This window comes from Artemia sp. Qi Xiang Cuo, chromosome 21, assembly GCF_049724085.1.
Source record: "Artemia sp. Qi Xiang Cuo chromosome 21, ASM4972408v1, whole genome shotgun sequence".
Classification (NCBI taxonomy): Eukaryota; Metazoa; Arthropoda; class Branchiopoda; order Anostraca; family Artemiidae; genus Artemia; species Artemia sp. Qi Xiang Cuo.
Window position 1 is genome coordinate 24,831,392 of NC_142814.1, and position 21,598 is coordinate 24,852,989.

General features: G+C 36.1%; 1 protein-coding gene across 5 annotated transcripts in view; it reads left to right on the forward strand.

Annotated features, from left to right (window-relative positions):
• Positions 1 to 21,598, forward strand: part of sick (sickie) — a 374,025-nt gene that overhangs the window by 326,149 nt on the left and 26,278 nt on the right. For all 5 annotated transcript variants that reach the window (XM_089107071.1, XM_089107072.1, XM_089107073.1 and 2 more), the window contains 6 exons: positions 7,973 to 8,056; positions 9,629 to 9,716; positions 12,889 to 13,055; positions 13,980 to 14,315; positions 15,792 to 15,939; positions 19,899 to 20,170. In XM_089107071.1, coding sequence (XP_088963197.1) covers positions 7,973 to 8,056; positions 9,629 to 9,716; positions 12,889 to 13,055; positions 13,980 to 14,315; positions 15,792 to 15,939; positions 19,899 to 20,170 — 1,095 coding nt within the window. The remainder of the gene's footprint in view (positions 1 to 7,972; positions 8,057 to 9,628; positions 9,717 to 12,888; positions 13,056 to 13,979; positions 14,316 to 15,791; positions 15,940 to 19,898; positions 20,171 to 21,598) is intronic.

Here is a 21,598-nt window from a genome sequence, read left to right on the forward strand (position 1 = left end):
TTGTGTGTGTGTATAATTTGTTGTGTGTGTTTTAGTTTTGATACGTTTGTGTGATTGTTCTTGTGTTTGTGTGTGTAAGTTTTGTGTGTGTGTGTGTGTGTGTAATATTTTGTTTGAATGTAATTTTTTGTGTGCATGTAAGTTTTCGTGTGCATGTGTAAGTTTTTGTGTGCTTCCCAAATCATAATTTTCTGAAAGGACACACCTATGAAAGGCTAAGAAATCTAGCTTAGAAAAGTCAAAAATAGCAAATTAACCATCCCAAATCATAGGTTTCAGTCAACACACACCTACGAATGGCTATGAAATCCTGCTCAGAAAAGTCAAAAAATATCAACCCACACACCCCCAAATCATAGGTTTCAGACATCACACACCTACGAAAGACTAAGAAATCCGGTTATGAAAAGTCAGAAATAGCAAATTACATATCCCAAATCATAGGTTTCAGACAACACTCACCTATGAACGGCTAAGAAACCTACCTCAGAAAAGTCAAAAATAGCAAACTAGTCATCCCAAACTATATGTTTCAGACAACAAACACCTATGAAAGGCTAAGAAATCCAGCTCAGAAAAGTCAAAATTAGCAATCCATCCACCCCAAATCATAGGTTTCAGACACTACACACCTATGAAAGACTAAGAAATCCAACTCAGAAAAGCCTGAAATAGCAACCCACACATCCCAAATCATAGGTTTCAGACACCACACACCTACGAAAGACTAAGATATCCGGTTATGAAAAGTCGGAAATAGCAAATTACACATCCCAAACTATTGGTTTCAGACAACATTCACCTACGAAATACTAGAAAACCTTAGCTCAGAAAAGCCTGATATAGCAAACTACACATCCCAAATCATAATGTTCTTACAACACATACCTATGAAAGGCTAAGAAAGCTAGCTCATAAAAGACGAAAATAGCAAACATCACATCCCAAAACATAGGTTTCAGACACAACACACCTATGAAAGACTAAGAAATCCAACTCAGAAAAGCCCGAAATAGTAATTTACATATCCCAAATCATAAGTTTCAGACAGCATTCACCTACGAAATACTAAGAAACCTTAGCTCAGAAAAGTCTGAAATAGCCAACTACTCATCCCAAACTCGAAGTTTCAGACAACAAACACCTATGAGTGACTAAGAATCCTAGCTCTGAAAAGTCCAAAAAGCAAACTACACCTCCCAAATCATAATTTTCTGAAAGGACACACATATGATAGGCTAAGAAATCTAGCTCAGAAAAGTCAAAAATAGCAAATTAACCACCCCAAATCATAGGTTTCAGTCAACACACACCTACGAATGGCTAAGAAATCCAGCTCAGAAAAGTCAAAAAAATAACAACCCACACACCCCAAATCATAGGTTTCAGACACCACACACCTACGAAAGACTAAGAAATCCGGTTATGAAAAGTCGGAAATAGCAAATTAGATATCCCAAATCATAGGTTTCAGACAACACACACCTATGAACGGCTAAGAAACCTAGCTCAGAAAAGTCAAAAATAGCAAACTAGTCATCCCAAACTATAGGTTTCAGACAACAAACACCTATGAAAGGCTAAGAAATCCAGCTCAGAAAAGTCAAAAGTAGCAATCCACCCATCCCAAATCATAGGTTTCATAGAACACATGCCTATGAAAGACTAAGAAATCCAGCTCAGAAAAGTCAAAAATAGCAAACTACATATCCCAAATCATCGGTTTCAGTCAACACACACCAACGAAAGACTAAGAAACCTAGCTCAGAAAAGTCAAAAATAGCAAACTATTCATCCCAAACTATTGATTTCAGACAAAATTCACCTACGAAATACTAGAAAACCTTAGCTCAGAAAAGCCTGAAATAGCAAACTAAACATCCCAAAACATAATTTTCTGACAACGCAAACCTAAGAAAGGCTAAGAAAACCAACGCAGAAAAGTCGAAAATAGCAAACAACACATCCCAAATCATAGGTTTCAGACACCACACACCTATGAAAGACTAAGAAATCCAACTCAGAAAAGTCAAAAATAGCAAACTACATATCCCAAATCATAAGTTTCACTCAACACACACCAACGAAAGGCTAAGAAACCTAGCTCATAAAAGCCTGAAATAGCAAACTACTCATCCCAAACTATTGGTTTCAGACAACATTCACCTAGGAAATACTAGGAAACCTTAGCTCAGAAAAGCCTGAAGTAGCAAACTACACATCCCAAATCATAGGTTTCAGACAACACACATCAACGAAAGAGGGGTGCTCGGGGAGAGCATTTGAGGGTCTGTGGGTCCTTTGTGGGTCGGTGGTCCTTTGGGAGCTGGGGGGGACCTTTGGGGACCGGGGGATGGGCTTGGGGGGTCCGGGGATGGCATTTGGGGGTCTGGGTGGGCCGTTGGGGGCGCCGGTGGCCCTTTGGGAGCTTGGGGGGCCTTTGGGGACCGGTGGAGGGTCTTTGGGACCCCGTTGGTCCTTTGGGAGCTCGATGTGCCTTTGGGGGGCCCGGGGATGGCATTTGGGGGTCTGGGTGGGCCTTTGGGGTGCCGGTGGCCCTTTGGGAGCTTGGGGGGCCTTTGAGTGTCCGGGGGGACAGTTGGGAGCCTGGGGGACATTTGGGGGCTGGGGATGGCCTGGGGGGGTCTGGGTGGGCCGGTGGGGGCGCCGGTGGCCCGTGGGGAGGTTGGGGGCCTTTGAGGACCGGGGGCGTCCGTCGGGGTTGGGGTAGGAGGATTGGAACCCTTTGGGGTTGGGTTAGAGGACCTCACAACACTGTTCAAATGAAACTTGTGTATTATAACGACCACAGAGTTTCACCATTAAATTCTCTTCTAAAATCTCTTCAAAAATCTTCTTTTAAAATGTCTCTATCTGTTTCGCCGAAATAGTTCCATAACCTGTCTAAAACGGTTTCGCCCAAATAATCCCTAAACGTAAATTCAGCGTGTTCCTTTGTTATTGGCATCTCTGCGCTAACGCATTTCAAATTAATATGAAACCTTTTCGCGCGCTAAAACAATTCATCGCTAAGATGTTTCTTGCCTAATTGTGTCCGTGGCCTGTGGTTATTAATATCCTTTGGAGTTCGACCAGTAGAACTGTTCCCGAGGCAAAGACATTAATGATTTGGATCTATTCCTGGAGAAATGTTTCTAGGCGAAAATTTTTAAAGTCTGACAGATGATGTCATTGATTGATTGATCTGTCAAGAAAGGGGAAATTAATTTGTTGTTTCTAAGGGGAATTATGGATTCACGATAGGTGAATTGAGGTCGACAGCACAGGTGTTCTGACTCGTGACAGCACCACGTGGTTTATGGTTTTCTCAGTGAGAAATTTCCTGTTTTTTCAAATTCTCACTGACAAAAACCATAAAAACATACAAAAATGTGAGAAAGTTCCTGTTTTTCAAATTCTCACTGACAAAAACCATAAAAACAGACATAAATGTGTCAAAATTCTTGTTTTTTCAAATTCTCACTGACAAAAACCATAAATCATCCATAACCATCCATGAAAACAACCATAAATGTGACAAAATTCATGGTTTTTCAAGTGAGAAAATTCCTGTTTTTTCATTCTCACTGAGAAAACCATAAACCACGTGGTTCTGTCACGAGCTCATGACCCCTCTCTACTCTCAATAGTAACCGAAACTCTAAAACCGGAATCTTGATACCCATAGATACATCAATAGAATCAGATTTTTATGCTGATTTCAAATCTATAAGTTTTACGAATCAAAAGTTACGCGCCTGAAAAAATTTGCCTTATTTTCGAAAAAAGGGGGAAAAACCCCCAAAAAGTCATAGAACTTTAATGAAAATCACACCATCGGATTCAGCGTATTAGAAAACCCTTCTGCGGAAGTTTCAAGCTCCTATCTGCAAAAATGTGGAATTTGGTGTTTTTTGCCAGAAGAAAGATCACGGATGCGTGTTTATTTGTTTTGTTTTGTTTTTGTTTTTTCCAGGGATGATCGTATCGATCCAGTAGTCCTAGAATATCGTAAGAGGGCTCATTTGAACGGAAATTAAAAGTCTTAGTGCCAAAAATTGGAGGGCAACTTGGCCCCCTCCCAAGCTCATTTTTTTCCCAGTCACCCAATTAAAATTTTAATATAGTGATTTTGTTTAGCATAGTCCAAGCTCTGATTAATATATATTTGAGAATATTAATCACGTTAATGGTTCTGAGAGACGTGCTGCAAGTTGTAAGGTTGGCCCGTTATTTATATATGGTATTGATTAATAGGAAGTATACAAGCAATATCAGGAGGGATTTTTTTCTGGTGGGGGGGGGATCAGATGAGGTGGTTACGGGGGAGGATCGTTCAATGGAGGATGTTTCCTTGGGAGAAAGGATATTTCTATGAAGGGGGAGCCGGATGTCTCAGCATTATTTAAAAAAAGATCAGAATTTAAATAAAAAAATTAGTTTGTTCAAATGAAAGTAAGGAGCAAGATTAAAACTTAAAACAAACAGAAATTATTACGTATATGAGGGGGTTCGCCCCTAGTCAATACTTCGCCCTTTTCGCTAAAGTTATTTTTAGTACTTTTAAAAGAGCTATCTATTCTAATTAACCGGCCTTTGTGATTCTAACAAAATTCGAACCTTAGCGTAAAGAGCAAGGTATCGACTAGGGGGCAAACTCCCTAATATACGTAATAAAACATACGATTATAGAAGTTCTCTACGTAAGTTAATTCGTAAGTTACTTCAGAACAAAATTTCGAGGAAGCCATTCAGCCAAAAAAGTAAAATTAATATGCATATTTCGTTTTAATTATTCATGTACAGTGAACCAAAACAAACCTGCATTAGTTGAAAAACGGTCAGACTAATAAAAACGAGTTTTTTATCTGAAAGTAAGGAGAGACATTAAAACTTAAAACGAACAGAAATTATTCCGAATATGAAAGCGGCTTTCCCCTCCTCAATACCTCGCTCTTTATGCTAAAGTTTGAATCTGTCACACAACTTTATTTTTAAAACAATAAAAAACTTTAGCGTAAAGAGCGGTGTATTGAGGAGGGGACAGCCCCTTTCATATACGGAATAATTTCTGTTCATTTTAAGTTTTAATGTCGCTCCTTACTTTCAGTTAAAAAAAACTTGTTTTTTTTTATTTAATAGTTCAAGAACCTCAATTTCGGGTCTTCGATTATGTACATTGTATACTCCATTTTATGAAAACCCTCACTTATTTTGCCGCATTCAGAGGCACATTGTTTTTATCTTTCAGTCGCCTTGATTAAAATGGCGTTCTTGAAAATTAATCCAGTACTACCTGGGGCTTCTGGAGGAACTTTGGTATTGAAAGGGCTTTTTGTTAGCATTCAATTGGTTTTGGGCCTTAAAAGGGCAACTTGAAATTTTAATAAGCGATCAGAACAGCCGTCTCAAAATTTTCTACGACTATTCGTTCTATAGGCTGAGGGTAGGGGAAGGGGGATAAAAGCAGCAATGATAACCTATGAAAGACGTTGAGCTTTTTACCAAACCAACGGTATTGTGTTGAGTATGATAGAGAAGAGTTGAAACGTACACTATAAATTACATACCTTGTTGTATAACACGAATCATTCCCGTATTTAAGTTTGTATCCCATTATTTCTAATGAATGTCGAAATATAACCCAGAGCACTTAGAGGGGTTGAATGACGAAAATCTCCATTTATTGTGTTGTAATTGTTACTTGTTGACCTTTATTTGCTGTGTAATTGCACACAAGAGACTTATTTATTGTATAATTTGCTCTTAAATAATCAAACAGTTCATGGTAATGAACTGTGAGTAAGAAGCAACTCGACCCAATAGTAACTAAAACTCTGAAAAACGGAATTTTGATAACAATAGATACATCGAAAGAATCGACGTTTAATGCTGGTCCCAAATATATAAAATTCATCAAGTTTGATGTTACCCATCAAAATCTACGGGCCGGAGAAAATTTGCCTGATTTTTGAAAAAGAGAGAAAACACCTCCAACAAGTCAAGCGATCTTAACGAAAATAACTCAATTAGATTCAGCATATGAGAGAATATTACTGTAGTGGCTTCAAGCTCCCAACTACAAACATGTAGAATTTTTGTTTTTATCTTTTTGCCAGAAAACAGGTCACGGATGCGTGTTTATTTGCTTGTTTGTTTGTTTTTTTCCAGGGGTGATCGAATCAAGCCAGTGGTCCTAAAAGATCGTAAGAGAACTGATTCGAACGGGAATCAAAAGTTCTAGTGCCCTTTTTAAGTGACCAAAAAGATTGGAGGGCACCTATGCCCCCTCCCTTGCCCCTTTTTCCCAAAGACATCTGATCAAAGTATAAGATAGTCATGTAATCCAAAATAGTTGAAAGGCCCAATAACTGTGTTTTGATGATGACACGGCCCTCCATAGTCCCTGGGGAAAGGGCTGTAATTTACAAAATTCGTCCATATTATTCAAATATAGTATTTGTTATCGGAAGATATACGGACATTTTTCGGGGTAGTTTTCTGCTTGAAGGGGGAGGAGTATTTTGAAATAAATTGTTTTCAATTACTTACAGTTTTTCAAATCATGCTAGGAAGTCCCCCTCTCTGTAACAGATCCCCTGGAAAATTCCCCAGGAAACTTTTCCACTGAAAGTCCTCCCCGTGAAAAATACCCCACCTTCTCCCCCAATAATTTTTTTACTTAATAGCATAAAGAGCTGAACAAAGGATTTACGAAACTAATAAGCGAGAATACTCAAGCTCATCTCTAAAAAAAGGTTAACTAAACAAAAATCCCATAAATCAACTAAAATTTGAGTCGGGTCTTTTTTAAATCATATTTTTGTTTGTTTTTACTTCCGTGATATATTGGCTTGAATATTGGTTTCCAATTGCCTTGAAAGCATAACCCCTCTACTAATAAAGAGTAGACTCTGGTGCATCACTGCAATCTATGTGAAAAATTATTTTTTAATAATGTAGTTGTGAAATGCCCACACATATCTCCCTTTTCTTTGCATAGTATCCATGCTTCTGTGCTATACTTATTTATACTCACCATTGTCGTTAAAATATCCTAAGTGTTGACCCTGTTTAGATCCTCTTGCTCTACCCTATGTTTCTAAGATCAACAAAAGCACCTTGTGCTTTTGCTGCAATTCAACTTTCAATGTTTTTCGTATAAAAAATAGATAGCCTTCCAGCACAAACACAACCATAAAATTAGAAGCAGTATTGTCAGCTTGGAGATTTTTAAGGTGTTGGCGACAGAGACAACTTAATTAGTCAGATTTCTCCCACATACATACCCAAGATGTCCTCTGCGGCCTTTCGTCACATCTTAAGGTTATTTGTTTTCATTTCTTTTGCAATATTTGGATGTTTTGCACTACCGATGAATTTGTGCTGTCCTTCCTCTTCAAAATGAATTGGAACGCTTCCAAGATACTGTATGTTTATTGAATCATGTTTATGTTGAATTATGCGGGTTTTCGTTGGGTAGAGTAGATTTGTGCAAGGTCGAGTTGAGGAGACACCAGAGACTAAGCGCATAAAGCTTGGCCGATGTATATAAAAGGTCATTTTCTGAAGAAGAAAAAACCTAGGAAATATTCACACAGGAGCCATGCTATGTTTGATTATCTTTGTCTCCCGAGTCCCCTTTTGTCATGTTTATTCAAAAGTGGTACTATTGCTAATAATTGCTTGTCAAATTGTGGCTGTCAGGCCTAAATGCCGTATATGACATTTTCAGACATAAGGGACTATTGCCAAATATCGTTTGCTAAACTTTTTTCAAATAGAGGATCAATAGGATAATATAGATAGGATGATTAAATTGTCGTTGAACATACATTGCCCTGCTGATCCTTCCTTTGAGATCAGCTTGGAAAATGGTTTTGACATTATATTAGAAAAGTGAAAATGTCAAATACAACCTTCCGCTGTGACAGTGACAATCTATGTGTTTATGTTTTCTTTTAATTTCTAGGCCCATGTCGTATCTGCATTTGAGCAATCATTGTCAAATATGACAAATAGGCTGCAACAACTACACTTAACTTCAGAGCAAAAGGTAAGCAATTATATTGACAGGTAACTTTTTTACGGCACTAATCTAATTTTATTTGAACTGTTTCTGGGCAACCTGTATACACTTTATCTTTAGAGATCTGCATAAATACGTTAAAATAATCGAGTGAAAAGTCAAAGAACTATTTTCATAATAACGCTGAACGACATTCAAAGGTACAACTCCAGTTTACAGAAAAAAAACTGCAGTGAGACATAACTGTCGGTTATAACTTATGAAATATAGCTGTCGGTTATGACTTTTCAACAAAGTCTACGAAATCGTTAAGTCTGCACCAAAATCAATGCATCACGAGGTTTGCATGCAACGACGAGCGTGGTACGATGTTTTTTTTTTATCTATTTAGTATCTGCTATGGCCAAATTGATTATGTATTCAGGTTGTATCCCTTTGAGGTAGCCTCAATTTCATTTCTCCGTAAAGCAGCACAAGTCCCCTTGAAGAGCTTCATAGGTTACGTATTTAAGGGTTGAACTCAACATTGAAATTACTAGGCTGGGTCTAAGATTCTAATATCCTGGCTTATCAATCCACCTTGGGAAGTTTTGAATCAATTAGAAATATGTACAATGAAGAAACCCCACACATTTAAAGGGGCTCATAACTTTTTCCAGAGGCTACTGTCTCTCCTAGAACCCTTTTCTACCTAAACCTAGCTATTTAAACAGGAGGCATGGGTGCAGCACTAAATGAAAAGCTTCTAACCCACAGAAACCTAGAACTGAGAAAGCTGGATTTAGAAAGATTTCCCTACCATAAATTAGTCGCCCTATTAAGCTATTTGAGACAGACATAGTAGAGGACGCTCTTCTCACTTTTCCTTATTTGTAAAGGTTCTGACTTTGTCATCTTCTAAAATAAACTTAAGAGATTTTTAGCCATTTGTATAATACCATGTCAGCTCAATCTAGGGTTTCCTACTTTTTGTTTGTCCATTGCGACTTATTTAGTCAGCCTATTCTAATAAGGTAAGTATTTTGTTAATCTAACTTAAATTTAGGTAACTATAGCATGTTAATCAATTACAGTTCATTTAATTAGTTAATATACTCCTCGACAATAGAGCAAAGTCCTTTTCGGATAATGTAAGATATCCTTAAATGGCGTGTATTTAGTTAATTTGCATAGCATCCACTTAATTTGAGATATTTACCATTTCACCGTAATGCTGTCCGAAGAAATTCACCAGAAGTATGCCTTAACTTTCCTAATAAAACAAGATGGGGGTCAGGATGACTCCGGTTCAGTAGAAGACCAAAAATTACGCAGATTTTTAATTTATATTAACAAAAATCCGTTTCTTACTTCATCTGGAATTCAACCTATAATTAAAAATTTATTGCACACAGCTACTGATCAACATTTTAAATATTATGGTGCAATATGCCATAATAAAATTAAGCTATTGTAATTGTTATTACTATAGAAATAACACAATATAAAATACATTTTATATCATATAATATGTTTTAATAATAATACATTACAAGGCTTAATTTTGCATGGTAATATTAAGCTTGATGTCGCCTGATATATATGGCTTGTGCTTTTCAGGATAATGAGCTAAGTGAGCTTCGATCCTTGATTGAAAATCTTAGAAAACAAGGAATTGATGCCGGAATGCAATTGAAACCTCTTGATAGTAAGTTTATTTTTCTTTTCTTTTTACCAAAAACAAAAGAAATACATATCAAACTAAAATATTGAACAGAGATAAGTAAAATATAAATAGTAAGACATGCGTCTAAAGCCAAGAAATTGGTTCAAATCGAATGTATGACTTATTGACGTTTTCGATCAGTTCGTGGTAACGAACTGTAAATAAGGAGCGACCCGACTCAATGGTACCTGAAACTCTAAAAGACGAAATTTTGATACCAATAGATACATCAACAGAATCAGATCTTAATGCTGATTTCAAATATATAAGTTTCATCAAGTTTAATTTTACCTATCAAAAGTTACGCGCCTTAGAAAATTTGGCTGATTTTAGAAAAAAGGGGGAAAGACCCCCTAAAAGTTATAGAACCTTAATGAAAATCACACCATCATATTCAGCGTATCAGAGAACCCTACTGTAGAGGTCTCAAGCTCCTATCTACAAAAATGTGGAATTTTCCATTTTTTGCCAGAAGAAAGATCACGGATGTGTGTTTATTTTTATTTTTTTTTTCCAGGGGTGATCGTATCGACCCAGTGGTCCTAGAATATCGTCGGAAGTCTCATTGGAACGGAAATTAAAAGTTTCAGTGCTTTTTTTAAGTGACCAAAAAAAAATGGAGGGCAACAAGGCCCCCTCCACCGCTTATTTTTTTCCCAAAGTCACCTGATCAAAATTTGGAGATAGCCATTTTGTTGAACATGGTCGAAAATATAATAAGTATTTCTCTTAGGATGACTTAATCCCTCAAAGCCCCCAGGAGGAGGCCTGAAAGTTATGAACTTTACCCAATGTTAACATATAGCCTAGTATTGGTTATTGGGACCCGGCTCAATGGTAACCGAAACTCTAGAAAACGGTATTTTGATACAAATAGATACATCAAAAGAATCCGATTTTAATGTTGATTTCAAATAAATAAGTTTCATCAGGTTTAATCCTACGCATCAAAAGTTACGCGCCTGAGAAAATTTGGCCAATTTTCGAAAAAAGGGGGAAAGAACCCCTAAAAGTTATAGAACCTGAATGAAAATCACACCATCATATTCCGCGTATCAGAGAACCCTACTTTAGAGGTTTCAAGCTCCTATCTACAAAAACGTGGAATTTTGCATTTTTTGCCAGAAGAAAGATCACGGGTGCGTGTTTTTTTTATTTATTTTTTTTTCCAGGGGTGATCGTATCGAATCCGTGGTCCTAGAATATTGTGGGAGGGCTCAATTGAATGGAAATTAAATGTTCTAGTGCCCTTTTAAGTGACCAAAAAAAAAATGGAGGGCAACTAGGCCCCCTCCCACGCTCATTGTTTTCCCAAAGTCACCTGATCAAAATTTTGAGATAGCCATTTTGTTCAGCATGTTCGAAAATATTATAAGTATGTCTTTTAGGATGACTTAATCCCCCGAAGTTCCCAGGAGGAGGGCGGAAAGCTATGAACTTTACCCAATGTTAACATATAGTATTGGTTATTGGGAAGTATACAGTACAGACGTTTTCAGGGGAGATTTTTCCTGGTAGTTGGGTGGAGGGGGGTCAGGCAGGGACGTACGCAGGGGGAGGGCCTCCGGGCCCGGACCCCCCCCCCCCCCCCCGAAATCTCACGATATTTTTCATTTTTCCATAATTTTCTGATTTTTCTCACAGGTTAATGGGTTTGAAGGATTTGGCCCCCCGAAACAAATTGGGCCCCCCGAAACAAATTCCTGCGTACGTGCCTGGGGTTGGAGGTTATGTAGGAGGATCTTTTCATGAAGGAAGCTTTCATGGGGGAAGGGACATTGCTATGAAGGGGACGCCGGACTTCCCAGCATTATTTAAAAAAAGATCAGAAATTAAATATAAAAAAACTAGTTTTTCAACTGCAACAGCAGCAACATTAAAACTTTAAACGAACAGAAAATATTACATATATGATTAGGTTCACCCCCTAGTCAATACCTCACTCTTTAATCCAGAGATTTTTTAGTACTTTCATAAGAGCTATTTATTATTATTAACGGCCTTTGTGATTAAGCGGTCATTTTTAAAGAATTGGAACAAAATTCGAACTTTCGCTTAAAGAGCAAGGTATTGACTAGGGGGCGAACCCCCTAATGTACGTATTAAAAATATATGAATATAGAAGTTCGTTACGTAAATTAATTCGTAAGTTACTTATATTTATTACTAATAAAAACGTTCGTAAATAAAATGAAACAAGTTTTGAGAAAGCCATTTAACCAAATAAAATTAAATTAATATGAAAATTTTGTTTTAATTATTCATGTACTGTGAGCCAAGATCAAAACCTGCATTTACTCAAAAACGTTCAAAATTAAATAAAAAAAACAAGTTTTTTTAACTGAAAGTAAGGAGCGACATTAAAACTTAAAACGAACAGAAATTATTCCATATATGAAAGGGGCTGTCCCTCCTCAACGCCTTGCTCTTACGCTAAAGTTTGACTTTCTCACAACTCTATTTATTTTAAACAATAAAAAACCTTAGTGTAAAGAGCGAGGCGTTGAGGAGGGGACAGCCCCTTTCATATACGGAATAATTTATGTTCGTTTTAAGTTTTAATGTCGCTCCTTACTTTCAGTTTAAAAAACTTGTTATTTTTATTTAATCCTCCTTTAAAGATAGGCTAATGTAATGCAGATTTACAGTTTAAAATATATTGATGTTCATTCCTGAAAGTCTCAGTAATGTTGTGGCTATTAACTTTCTAAAAGAGAAAATGTTTAAGATGTATTTTGTTTTCAGTAAAATGCAAATGACGCTCTGGTCCTTACAAGGTGTAGGGGTAGTTAGTCCTACTCTTGTTTGTGGAACTTTTCGTTCGTTTTAAGTTTACTTTGATCATTTATTGTAATTTCGGTTCGCTTTGGATTTCCACTTACTTAGTGATAGTGATTTGTGTTCGTTTTACACTTGAATTACTATTTGAATTTATTTCTACTCGTCTTCGGTTTAACAGTTCTTTATTTTTCTTTGAAAAACTTCTTTTATGGAAAGGGTTTTCTAAACAGATACACATAAATAACGAAAGCAGAAAAATACTAAAGCCAATTTGACAAGGAATAAATTACCCAAGAGCAGTAAGTTATCACAAAAAGGAAGATATTACTTCGAAACCTCACCTCTTTCCCTAAATTATCTTATACTTTTTCAGCGACTGGAATGCCACGGCAAGCTTCGAATGATTCTGTGGCAAGCTTAACTTCGCACTCTTCAGCAAGCAGTTCAGCAAATACTAGTGCTTTAGCAGGTGGTCAACCTCATTCAAATCTTAGCGGAGAAATATCGGATATTAGAAAAGATGGAAAGAAGAAGAGCTGGGTAAGCTATAATTAAAATACTATTTTATTGCTATATTTAATCAGCGCTACAAATTTGAAGACTTGGTTACTTTTGCTGCTAATTGACCAAGATCTATAAATTTTTGTATCAATATCCGTAGGTTTAATTAAATGATATATGGAATTACCTTTGGACAATTACTATTAATCACTAACAGTAATTCACTAACGGAAACATGTAGTATTGATAAATAAGAACGATTAAAGCTACTTTAAAAAGTAAATAAGTACCCCATAAATTATTAAGAATAAAAAAATAGTAGACATGTAGCCTATATCGAATTTAAGTTTAATAGATATGTTTCAGTGGTTCATCCTACAAGTCAATATGTATAAAAAATGTCATACACAAAAATATTCAAATAAGAATGCACAATTAGTAAAATATAATAGCTATAAAATAAATTGCGACTCTTCAAATTTTCTATTTGCTCAAGGAATGGGAACCTCCGAGGTAAAAATAGCCAAGAAACTGACGCAGTTTTGCCCTGTTGTGTTGGCTTCAGACAGCTTTTGTTGCGACGAGCTGTTTTGTCTGTTTGTTTTTTCTTTCATTTTTGTGACTTTGAAAGGTTGCAAAATAATCTAGAATAGCAATAAGGGATTTGAAGGGAGTGAAATTGGATTGGTTTAACTGTCAAGCTTTAGAAAAATATTTGTCGTGGATGATCATACATTCTTCTTAGAATATGATTCAGCCTAGAAATCCCAAAATTAGATGATAAGAACCAATCTTCAAGGCTATGAAGTGTTTTAGATATCCAAGGGAGGCAAGTGACTGTATCCTCAAAAATGAATTTAGTAAGTTTATTTTGTCCCCGTAAATTTTAGTATGAATACAGGTGCATATATTTGTTCAGTTTGATATTACCTTTGGTTTAATCTTTGTCTTTATTTGTTTTAGCTTCGGAGCTCCTTTACAAAAGCTTTCTCACGGTCAAGAAGAATTGGAAAAACCGGAGCTGTTGAAGATGATCCAAGGGGTGGTGCTCAAACAGATGGATCCGCACCTTCCTCCCCACTCTTGAGTCACGTTCAACTCCGCCTTAAGAGAGAAGAAAAAGAAGCTTTCAAAGGCAGTCGCTCTTCATTGAATTTGGATTTAGGAGAAGGGGAGGACCTAAATGAACTCAAAAAGCTTCTCAGGGAAAAGGATATGGTTTTAACAGATATTCGGCTAGAAGCTTTGAGTTCTGCGCACCAGCTTGACGCTCTAAAGGAGACAGTGAACAAAATGAAGGTAAGTGCAATGTCTAGGCCCCACTATAGTTATACATGTTAATAAAATCATACTCGCGTATGACTACATTGCCGATTACGTATCCCTTTTATAATTTCTCAAGTGGAACAATGTCCAATTGCCAAGCGCATATTTTGTGATTGACTAATCATAGCTAAGATGTTAGACATACTTTTTTGAATTTAGAAAAGACAGAATTTTGGAACAGCGGTTTTTCTGTCTGTAAAAACCAATTTATTACCATGTTAACTTTCTACTTTTGTAGTATACGTCTGACAATACAATCAAGAGAAAACACATGTAATCTCAAATCTTCGCTTTCTTATTCTTGACATATGTGGCTGACGTAGCTCAGATATAAGATAGAATATCAAAATTTTTACAATTTTTTTACAAATTTACGTGAGCATCCTTTTCTGAGATCCTTTCACAACTTCAAGCAACATGTCTTCCAGGAGTGTATATTCATGCCACCGCAACTCCTACCCTTTTTTCAGAGGTACTTGAAGATATGCCGCTGCAGTTACAACGTGTTGGAACACGCTGAATTTTACATTGTTTGCAATTAAGTTTTTATTTATGTCAAAGAACTTTACTTATTTTCTCTATTTCACTTTTATTTAGATATTCATCATCAGACTCACCTAGTCTCTTTACCTAAGTCAAAATGACAATAAGTTATTTTTGTTTTTCGAAATAAAATTAACAATACGGAACTTTGTTATAGATCTTGTTTCAGAACGTGGAATAAATTGCTTAAATTGATGTATTTGAACCAAAATTGTTTCCTTAGGTTAACATTATTTTTTTTCTAAATTCGTTTATACAGACCTCAAATCAATTCAAAAATCAATCCAAAATTTTATTTCAAAGCATTTTTTTTTAAATCTTTTTCACGTATAGTCGAGTGCATATCTTAAAAACCGTTCAAAGGCTATCTGTGAGATGCCATTAAGTTAATTTGAGCTTGGTGAAATGTAAGCCTGATCTCGGATGGACATGCATATTAAGACCACTTTTATTTCATAAGGCTGTGGCTTTTAGTCATATACACTACGAATCGTTAATTTGCAAGTGTAGTATGGCTATATAGTACGTCAAAAAGTTCACTATTTTATTTCAATTCTATTGTTTCCTAGGTCCTAGGTAGAGATAAATGGAATATTGTATCTATACATATTATGCACAAGACCCCAGATAATTAGCAGCTTGCAAACAGTAGACTTTACATAGTTAGAGCATACAATGATGATAAAACTATACGATTTTTTTTTATTAAATGTCGCCCATGCGCATGATGTTCAGGCATTTTTGGTGCGCTTTACTTTGTGCAACTCACTTTCTTGCCTGCTCTTATTGATGTTCTTATCCTTACACTAAAGTAAGAGAAAAGCATAAGCATCATTTTGATTATGAGAAGTACAGGTGAGAACCCTGTTCTGCTTATTACATCACCCTTTTCTTCTTCTTTTTTAGAATGAGATGATGACCTTAAAGCAAGATAATGAGCGACTTCAGAGACTTGTTAGCAGTAAATCTTTAGGTGGCTCAGCTTCTTCTGTCGGCCACGGACAAGACAGACGCCTTAGTGTACCTGAACTTGCCTTTACAGTAAATCCAGGAGGTGAGTAATTTTATAATATATATATATATATATATATATATATATATATATATATATATATATATATATATATATATATATATATATATATATATATATATATATATATATATATATATATATATATATATATATATATATATATATATATATATATATATATATATGTTTACAATTGGGGAAATGTGGCACAGTTGGATTTTATATTTTCAGAACTTGAGTCGTTAAAAAAAGACTCTTGTCAAAGTATCCAATGGCACTTTGATTAATGATAATTCTCCCCTAGACATGTCAGTTTTTTTCTTGTTTCTTTTTGTTCTTTTATTCTATTTTTTTTGTCATAAACATTAGCCCTTTGATGCCTGAATATTGAAAGAAGAGAGGAAAAAATTCCGTGCCTATTTATGTGCTTTATTGAAGGTCATTCCGCGACAAAATGTCAAGAAAACAATTAAAAGGAAGAAAATACAGAACGGTTCCTACAGGCAACATCCGGCAGTAAAAGTACATAGTCACACATCGCCTAGCTAGCGTGGTAAGATAGGAAACAGTTTCTGTTTGACGTGAAACACAAAGCCACTTCGAACTTCATACACTACAACTTGGAGTGGGCTTGAACACAAGCTCGGTACCTCTGTTTGCTGTCTATCAAAGCTGGAAAGTCCTCCTGGCCGTCAAGTCTCATTGAAACTGGTGGGTCTTGCCGCTCATTTCTTGGTCGACTCGAAGCTGATCTTTTCACAGAATTTCTGGTGGGATAAAACCTATATTCCTCCAAGCAATGTGTCGTCGTCGAATTGGTTTGGAAGTAGGGATACTTGAAGTTTGTGGTATAATTTCTTCACCTCCATTAGCTTGAGACTCATCCCGACTGTCACAGTCGTTGGCTTCAATTTGGCTGGTTTCTATTTCAGCTACAAGCAGTTTTTCTAAAGCTTTATCAGGAGGAACTTACTGTGGATCAGATGGGTCTTTATCTTCACTTGGGAGGTCTTCCAGGTCAGAAGTATCATCTGGACAAGAATAAAATTCATAGCTTGTGCGACTGAAATTGGGTATGAACGTAGTTTCTTCATAATTGTAGACTACTCATCTTCCACTGTTTTTTTGCTGTGGATGTAGATTCGTCCATTGCAACCCTAGCAGACATATTGGTTTATCTTGCTAATTGTATCTACAGGAAATTTAGTAATTTAGCTACAGAAAGTTTAGTATTTTACTATTGACAGTGGTAACCCCAAGCTCAAGCTGTTCAAGGTGGTTCCTCAGAGCTACTGATACTATTTAGCATGGTCGAATCATCAGAAATTATAAGATAGGGGCGTAAAAACAGAGGTTACAGGATATCTTAGCACATTACACTTTATATACGCTAAGTAGCATGAAAAGTTCTCATTTCTGATGGATCAATCTAGGAACCACGATTCTTAGGACCCCTCCCTTCTCTTGTTTTTTACTCTATCGATGCAAATAACACTTCATTAGAACTTTCAGCCCTTCCTCTCTGCCAGACTAGGGAAATAAAAACTCTTGAACAAATCATTACGTTGTCAAATACAAAAATACATGCCCACCTATCGGTAAAATGCAAGGAGGCAAAATGTACTTACTTTGACCGTGATTATATCATCCAAGGGTGGACGATCATACACTGGGAAAAATGTCGGGAATAGAGCTCATTGACTATACAACCATTTAAACCCCGAGAGGTTAGCTTGTGTAGTTTTGATAATAAAAAAAATCTGAAATTTGTGGTTCCTGAGGGAACCCCCAGGCATCAAAGGGTTCATATGAAAGTTGTGGCTTACGTTGTCGTTCCAGCTATTAGTGTACGGTTCAGCTGAAGCAAAATGTAAAGATCAGACATGGCATTACGCCTTTGATCAGTTTGATCGGTACTGATAAACTCTACAATGCCACAAAGCCGTTCGGGACGGAGAGTAATGTCAGTAAGACCAAAGTCATGGTAACTACTAGATATGATCTAGACAACCCACCCATTATTACAATAGGCGGGAGACAGATTGAAATGGTTGACCACTTCCTGGGCCTTGATAACCTACTCTCCTCGGATAATTGCCATAACTCTGACGGGAAACGTCGACTTGCACTTGCTAGCTCTTGCTTCAGAATACTATTGAACCTCGGGAAAAGTAACCATCTATCCAACAGCCTCAAAATGCGCCTATTCAACTGTTTAGTAAATACTATAGTCATGTATGGATGCGAAACATGGACACTGAAAATCGAAGACGAAAGGAATCTTCTAGCTTTCATGATGAGATGCGGTACTGTTCATTTATAGCGACCCCACTCAAGAAGTGAAGTTAGGTTAATCCCAATGAAAAATATCAAAACATAATGAAAATATAATACTTTAGAAACAAATGTGGGCTATATATTTGCACATTAGGGGGGTGGGGGTAAAGTATAGTGGTTCTGCATTCAAACTGTGTCAGCTGCAATTATTCTGCATATTTTGAAGTAAGAATTGTTTTCTAACTTCATGCTGTCCAAATGCTTTACCCCCATCCCTTAATGTGCAAATATATAGCCCAAATTATATAAGTTTAATGCATTCTGTCACCCGCCACTTCTTTTTAACTGAGCGTAAGCTAATTATCTCCTAATACAGATAGATGGAAAACCGGTTAAGTTTGTTCTCAAGTTTTACACAGCGTAAATCGTGAGTGGGGTCGCTATAACAGAACAGTACCTGAGATGCCTCTGTCGCATTGGTAGAGTCAAATACACTGACCGTATCACAAATGTGGAAGTATACCAAAGGCTCCAGTCCACCGAGACCATTCTCACAAGAAATAACAACTGCGCTGTTTTGGCTACGGCAAGCGAATGGAGCCGAACCGCCTCCCAGAAATCGCCCTTGAAGGTCTCTTCGTAGTCTCCGTCCACGAGGCAGACCGCAAAAACGATGGACAGAGAATCCCAACTTCGACAATGTCAAGATAGCGCAGTTATCTTGATAGCTCAAAGTCAAGACCCAAACAAGGATCAGGTCTTAGCCCCGTTATTTTTATGATAATGCCATTTCAGGGCGTTTAAGTGAAATATTTTTTTGGCTTTACTGGAAAAGAGAAGGTTCTTGCAGAAAATTTGCGATTTTCAGCTGCTGTACAGATTCATGTGATTGGCAGTGCCAGCAATAACGATGATAAGCTACTCCTCGTGAAAGCAAGTTATCTATAAAATTAAAATGTACAGCACAACTACATGGTAGTATTCTTAGAACTTTTCCAATCGTAAGAAATAAATATCCCTGTCAAAATTCAAAGGCTTCATTACTTTTCATCTCATATTAAAACATTATGTGATGCTGATAAAAGTAATAACGTAAGTTAGTCTCTGAGTTGAGCTCGATTTTTTTTTTCAGAAAGTTAGAAATTTAAATATTTTGGGTTTTAGTTCGACTCTATTTATGCTATTTCTAGTTTCATTATTTGCTTAATATTTTTGTTCAGTTGTGTATAAATTTCCCTGACAATGGCTATGGCTTTGATTACAATGTGTTCAGTGCCTTATCTTTTAATGTGATAAGAATTGCCACTGATCGGCCTGACTGTGTAAGGCCTTTGATAATAAAATTGTTCGAGTTTGAGTTTGAGAGTTTGAGGAAAAACACAACCAGTACCATCTAATGTCAACTATTGAAATTCCAAAGCCGTTATCGATACTAATTTATAATGCTATACTGCTTCTGGTGAGCGTTTTATTTTAAAGACAACTTTTTAACTCAACTGGATAGTGCTCTGCTCTCTAAGGCGCTAACAGTTTAAATTCCCATGAAAAGTGCTTAAGGTAGGATTCTTTTCAATTTCGTTTTTTTCCCTAATATTTTATGTTGCGCTCAGATGATTACTCCCAGTGATGTATTAGCTTTTGAAGAATATATTATAGAAAATACACTGTTCTTTTTTTTATCATTTTTTCCTATTTTTTAGATATTTTATTTGGAGAACCCTTGGAGAAGGATAGCCGTCCAATCAAAGTTTTCATTTATCTCGGATCTCATGGCTGTTTAACCAAATACCAAAGGGATTATGAAGACTTTGGTCTGCATGTTCGTGAAACGCGTAGCCTTGATCGGCAAGCATCCAAAAACTATAACTCAGAAATGCCTTCCAATGCGTCAGTCTGTCCCATTGGCTACGTTTCAGTTGCTCCACTTACAAGGTGGGAGGCTCTTGAAGATAGACTCAAAAAGGTTTTTCAGGTATGACTTTTCTTCTAACATAGTTCCTTTGAAAAGCTTAAAATGTGTTTATTTTTTTTATGTTAAAAAATCATCTCAGCTTGGCGTAGAACTTTTAGTTTCAAGTAATTAAAACTATATAGCCTTGTCGATTATTAATTAAAACGTTTTTATTTCAAAGATTTTACATAATCCACCTTTAGGGAGACGTCGTTTGTTATGCGTCAGAGATTTAAATCCATTGAATATTTGTGTTTAACTCAACAAGATTACAACTTGAGTACTTCATCGGAGAATTTGCACGGAGAGAAGTTCATTTTGAAAATAGATTAAGGGCTGATTGTTAAAATGAACTAAAATCCTTTTAGTTCATTTTAGTTTAGGATTTTAGTTTAGAACTAAAATCCTTTGACAGAACCTCCTTTTGCTTTTTTTTTCCTTTGGCAGGAGCTTTGTTTCCATTTCTATAGAATTATTTAGATGGACTCTGAAAGCCTTTCAGAATCACATTTAGCTAAATTAATTTCACTTTACATTAATCTTATTGACGTCTTGAGGCACTTAAAGGCTTTTAATTTTTAATAAGCAAAGGTGTTTTCTTCTTTTCTCGAAGATTTTCCTTGCTGAAATTAAGCTTTTAATGCCAATATTTTTCCTTCCATGGCTTGAAGACTTAAGTAAAAAACCTTCTTTGAATTAGATAAAAAAAAAGGTAATATATTTTACCGTACAAGTTCGAATTATATATCTACGGTTCCTACTCACGCGTTAGAAAAATAAATAGATTTTTTTGAACACGTATAGAAATATTTGTTCAAAATAATTCTTGTGGATTGAGATGTACCTTTTATTTTAGGATTTAATTAGCGTAACTAATCCTTTCCTCTCAATAACTTTAATGTATTTCTATGTATAGTTTTTCCCGTTTTTCTTTGAAGCTATGTACTTTTTAGGTAAAATACCTGAATTGGTTTATTTGTCAAAATTTTGTGTTTCAATCAATCAATCAATCAATCAATTTATTAATACTAAAAAAAAACAATTACAAACGTATTGTTTTTACACGCCCAAGTAGCTCAGCTTGTAAAGGGCCAACAAAACAAAATAAAACACTATTATAAAAAAAAAAAAAAAAAAAAAAAAACAAACACTGGATCGAGACAAGGACATTTATGAAATAGGGGATTTAGAAGGAAAAATCTAATTTATTTTTTGTGATAGATCTGCAAACTAAACTTGAAACGAGTTCTATGCCAGGACGAAGCCTGGGATTTTGTTTCAGGGAGGGTCCAACTCCCTCTGAGGAAATGGGAGGCTGAACTTTGGATAAATATCTCTTGTCAGAGATAATATAATACAGGTACTATTTTTTGTAAGATACCGTTGTTTTGTAAAAAAAAAATCATTGACAGTGTTTCTCCGATTTAATTATATAATGAAAAATTGAAA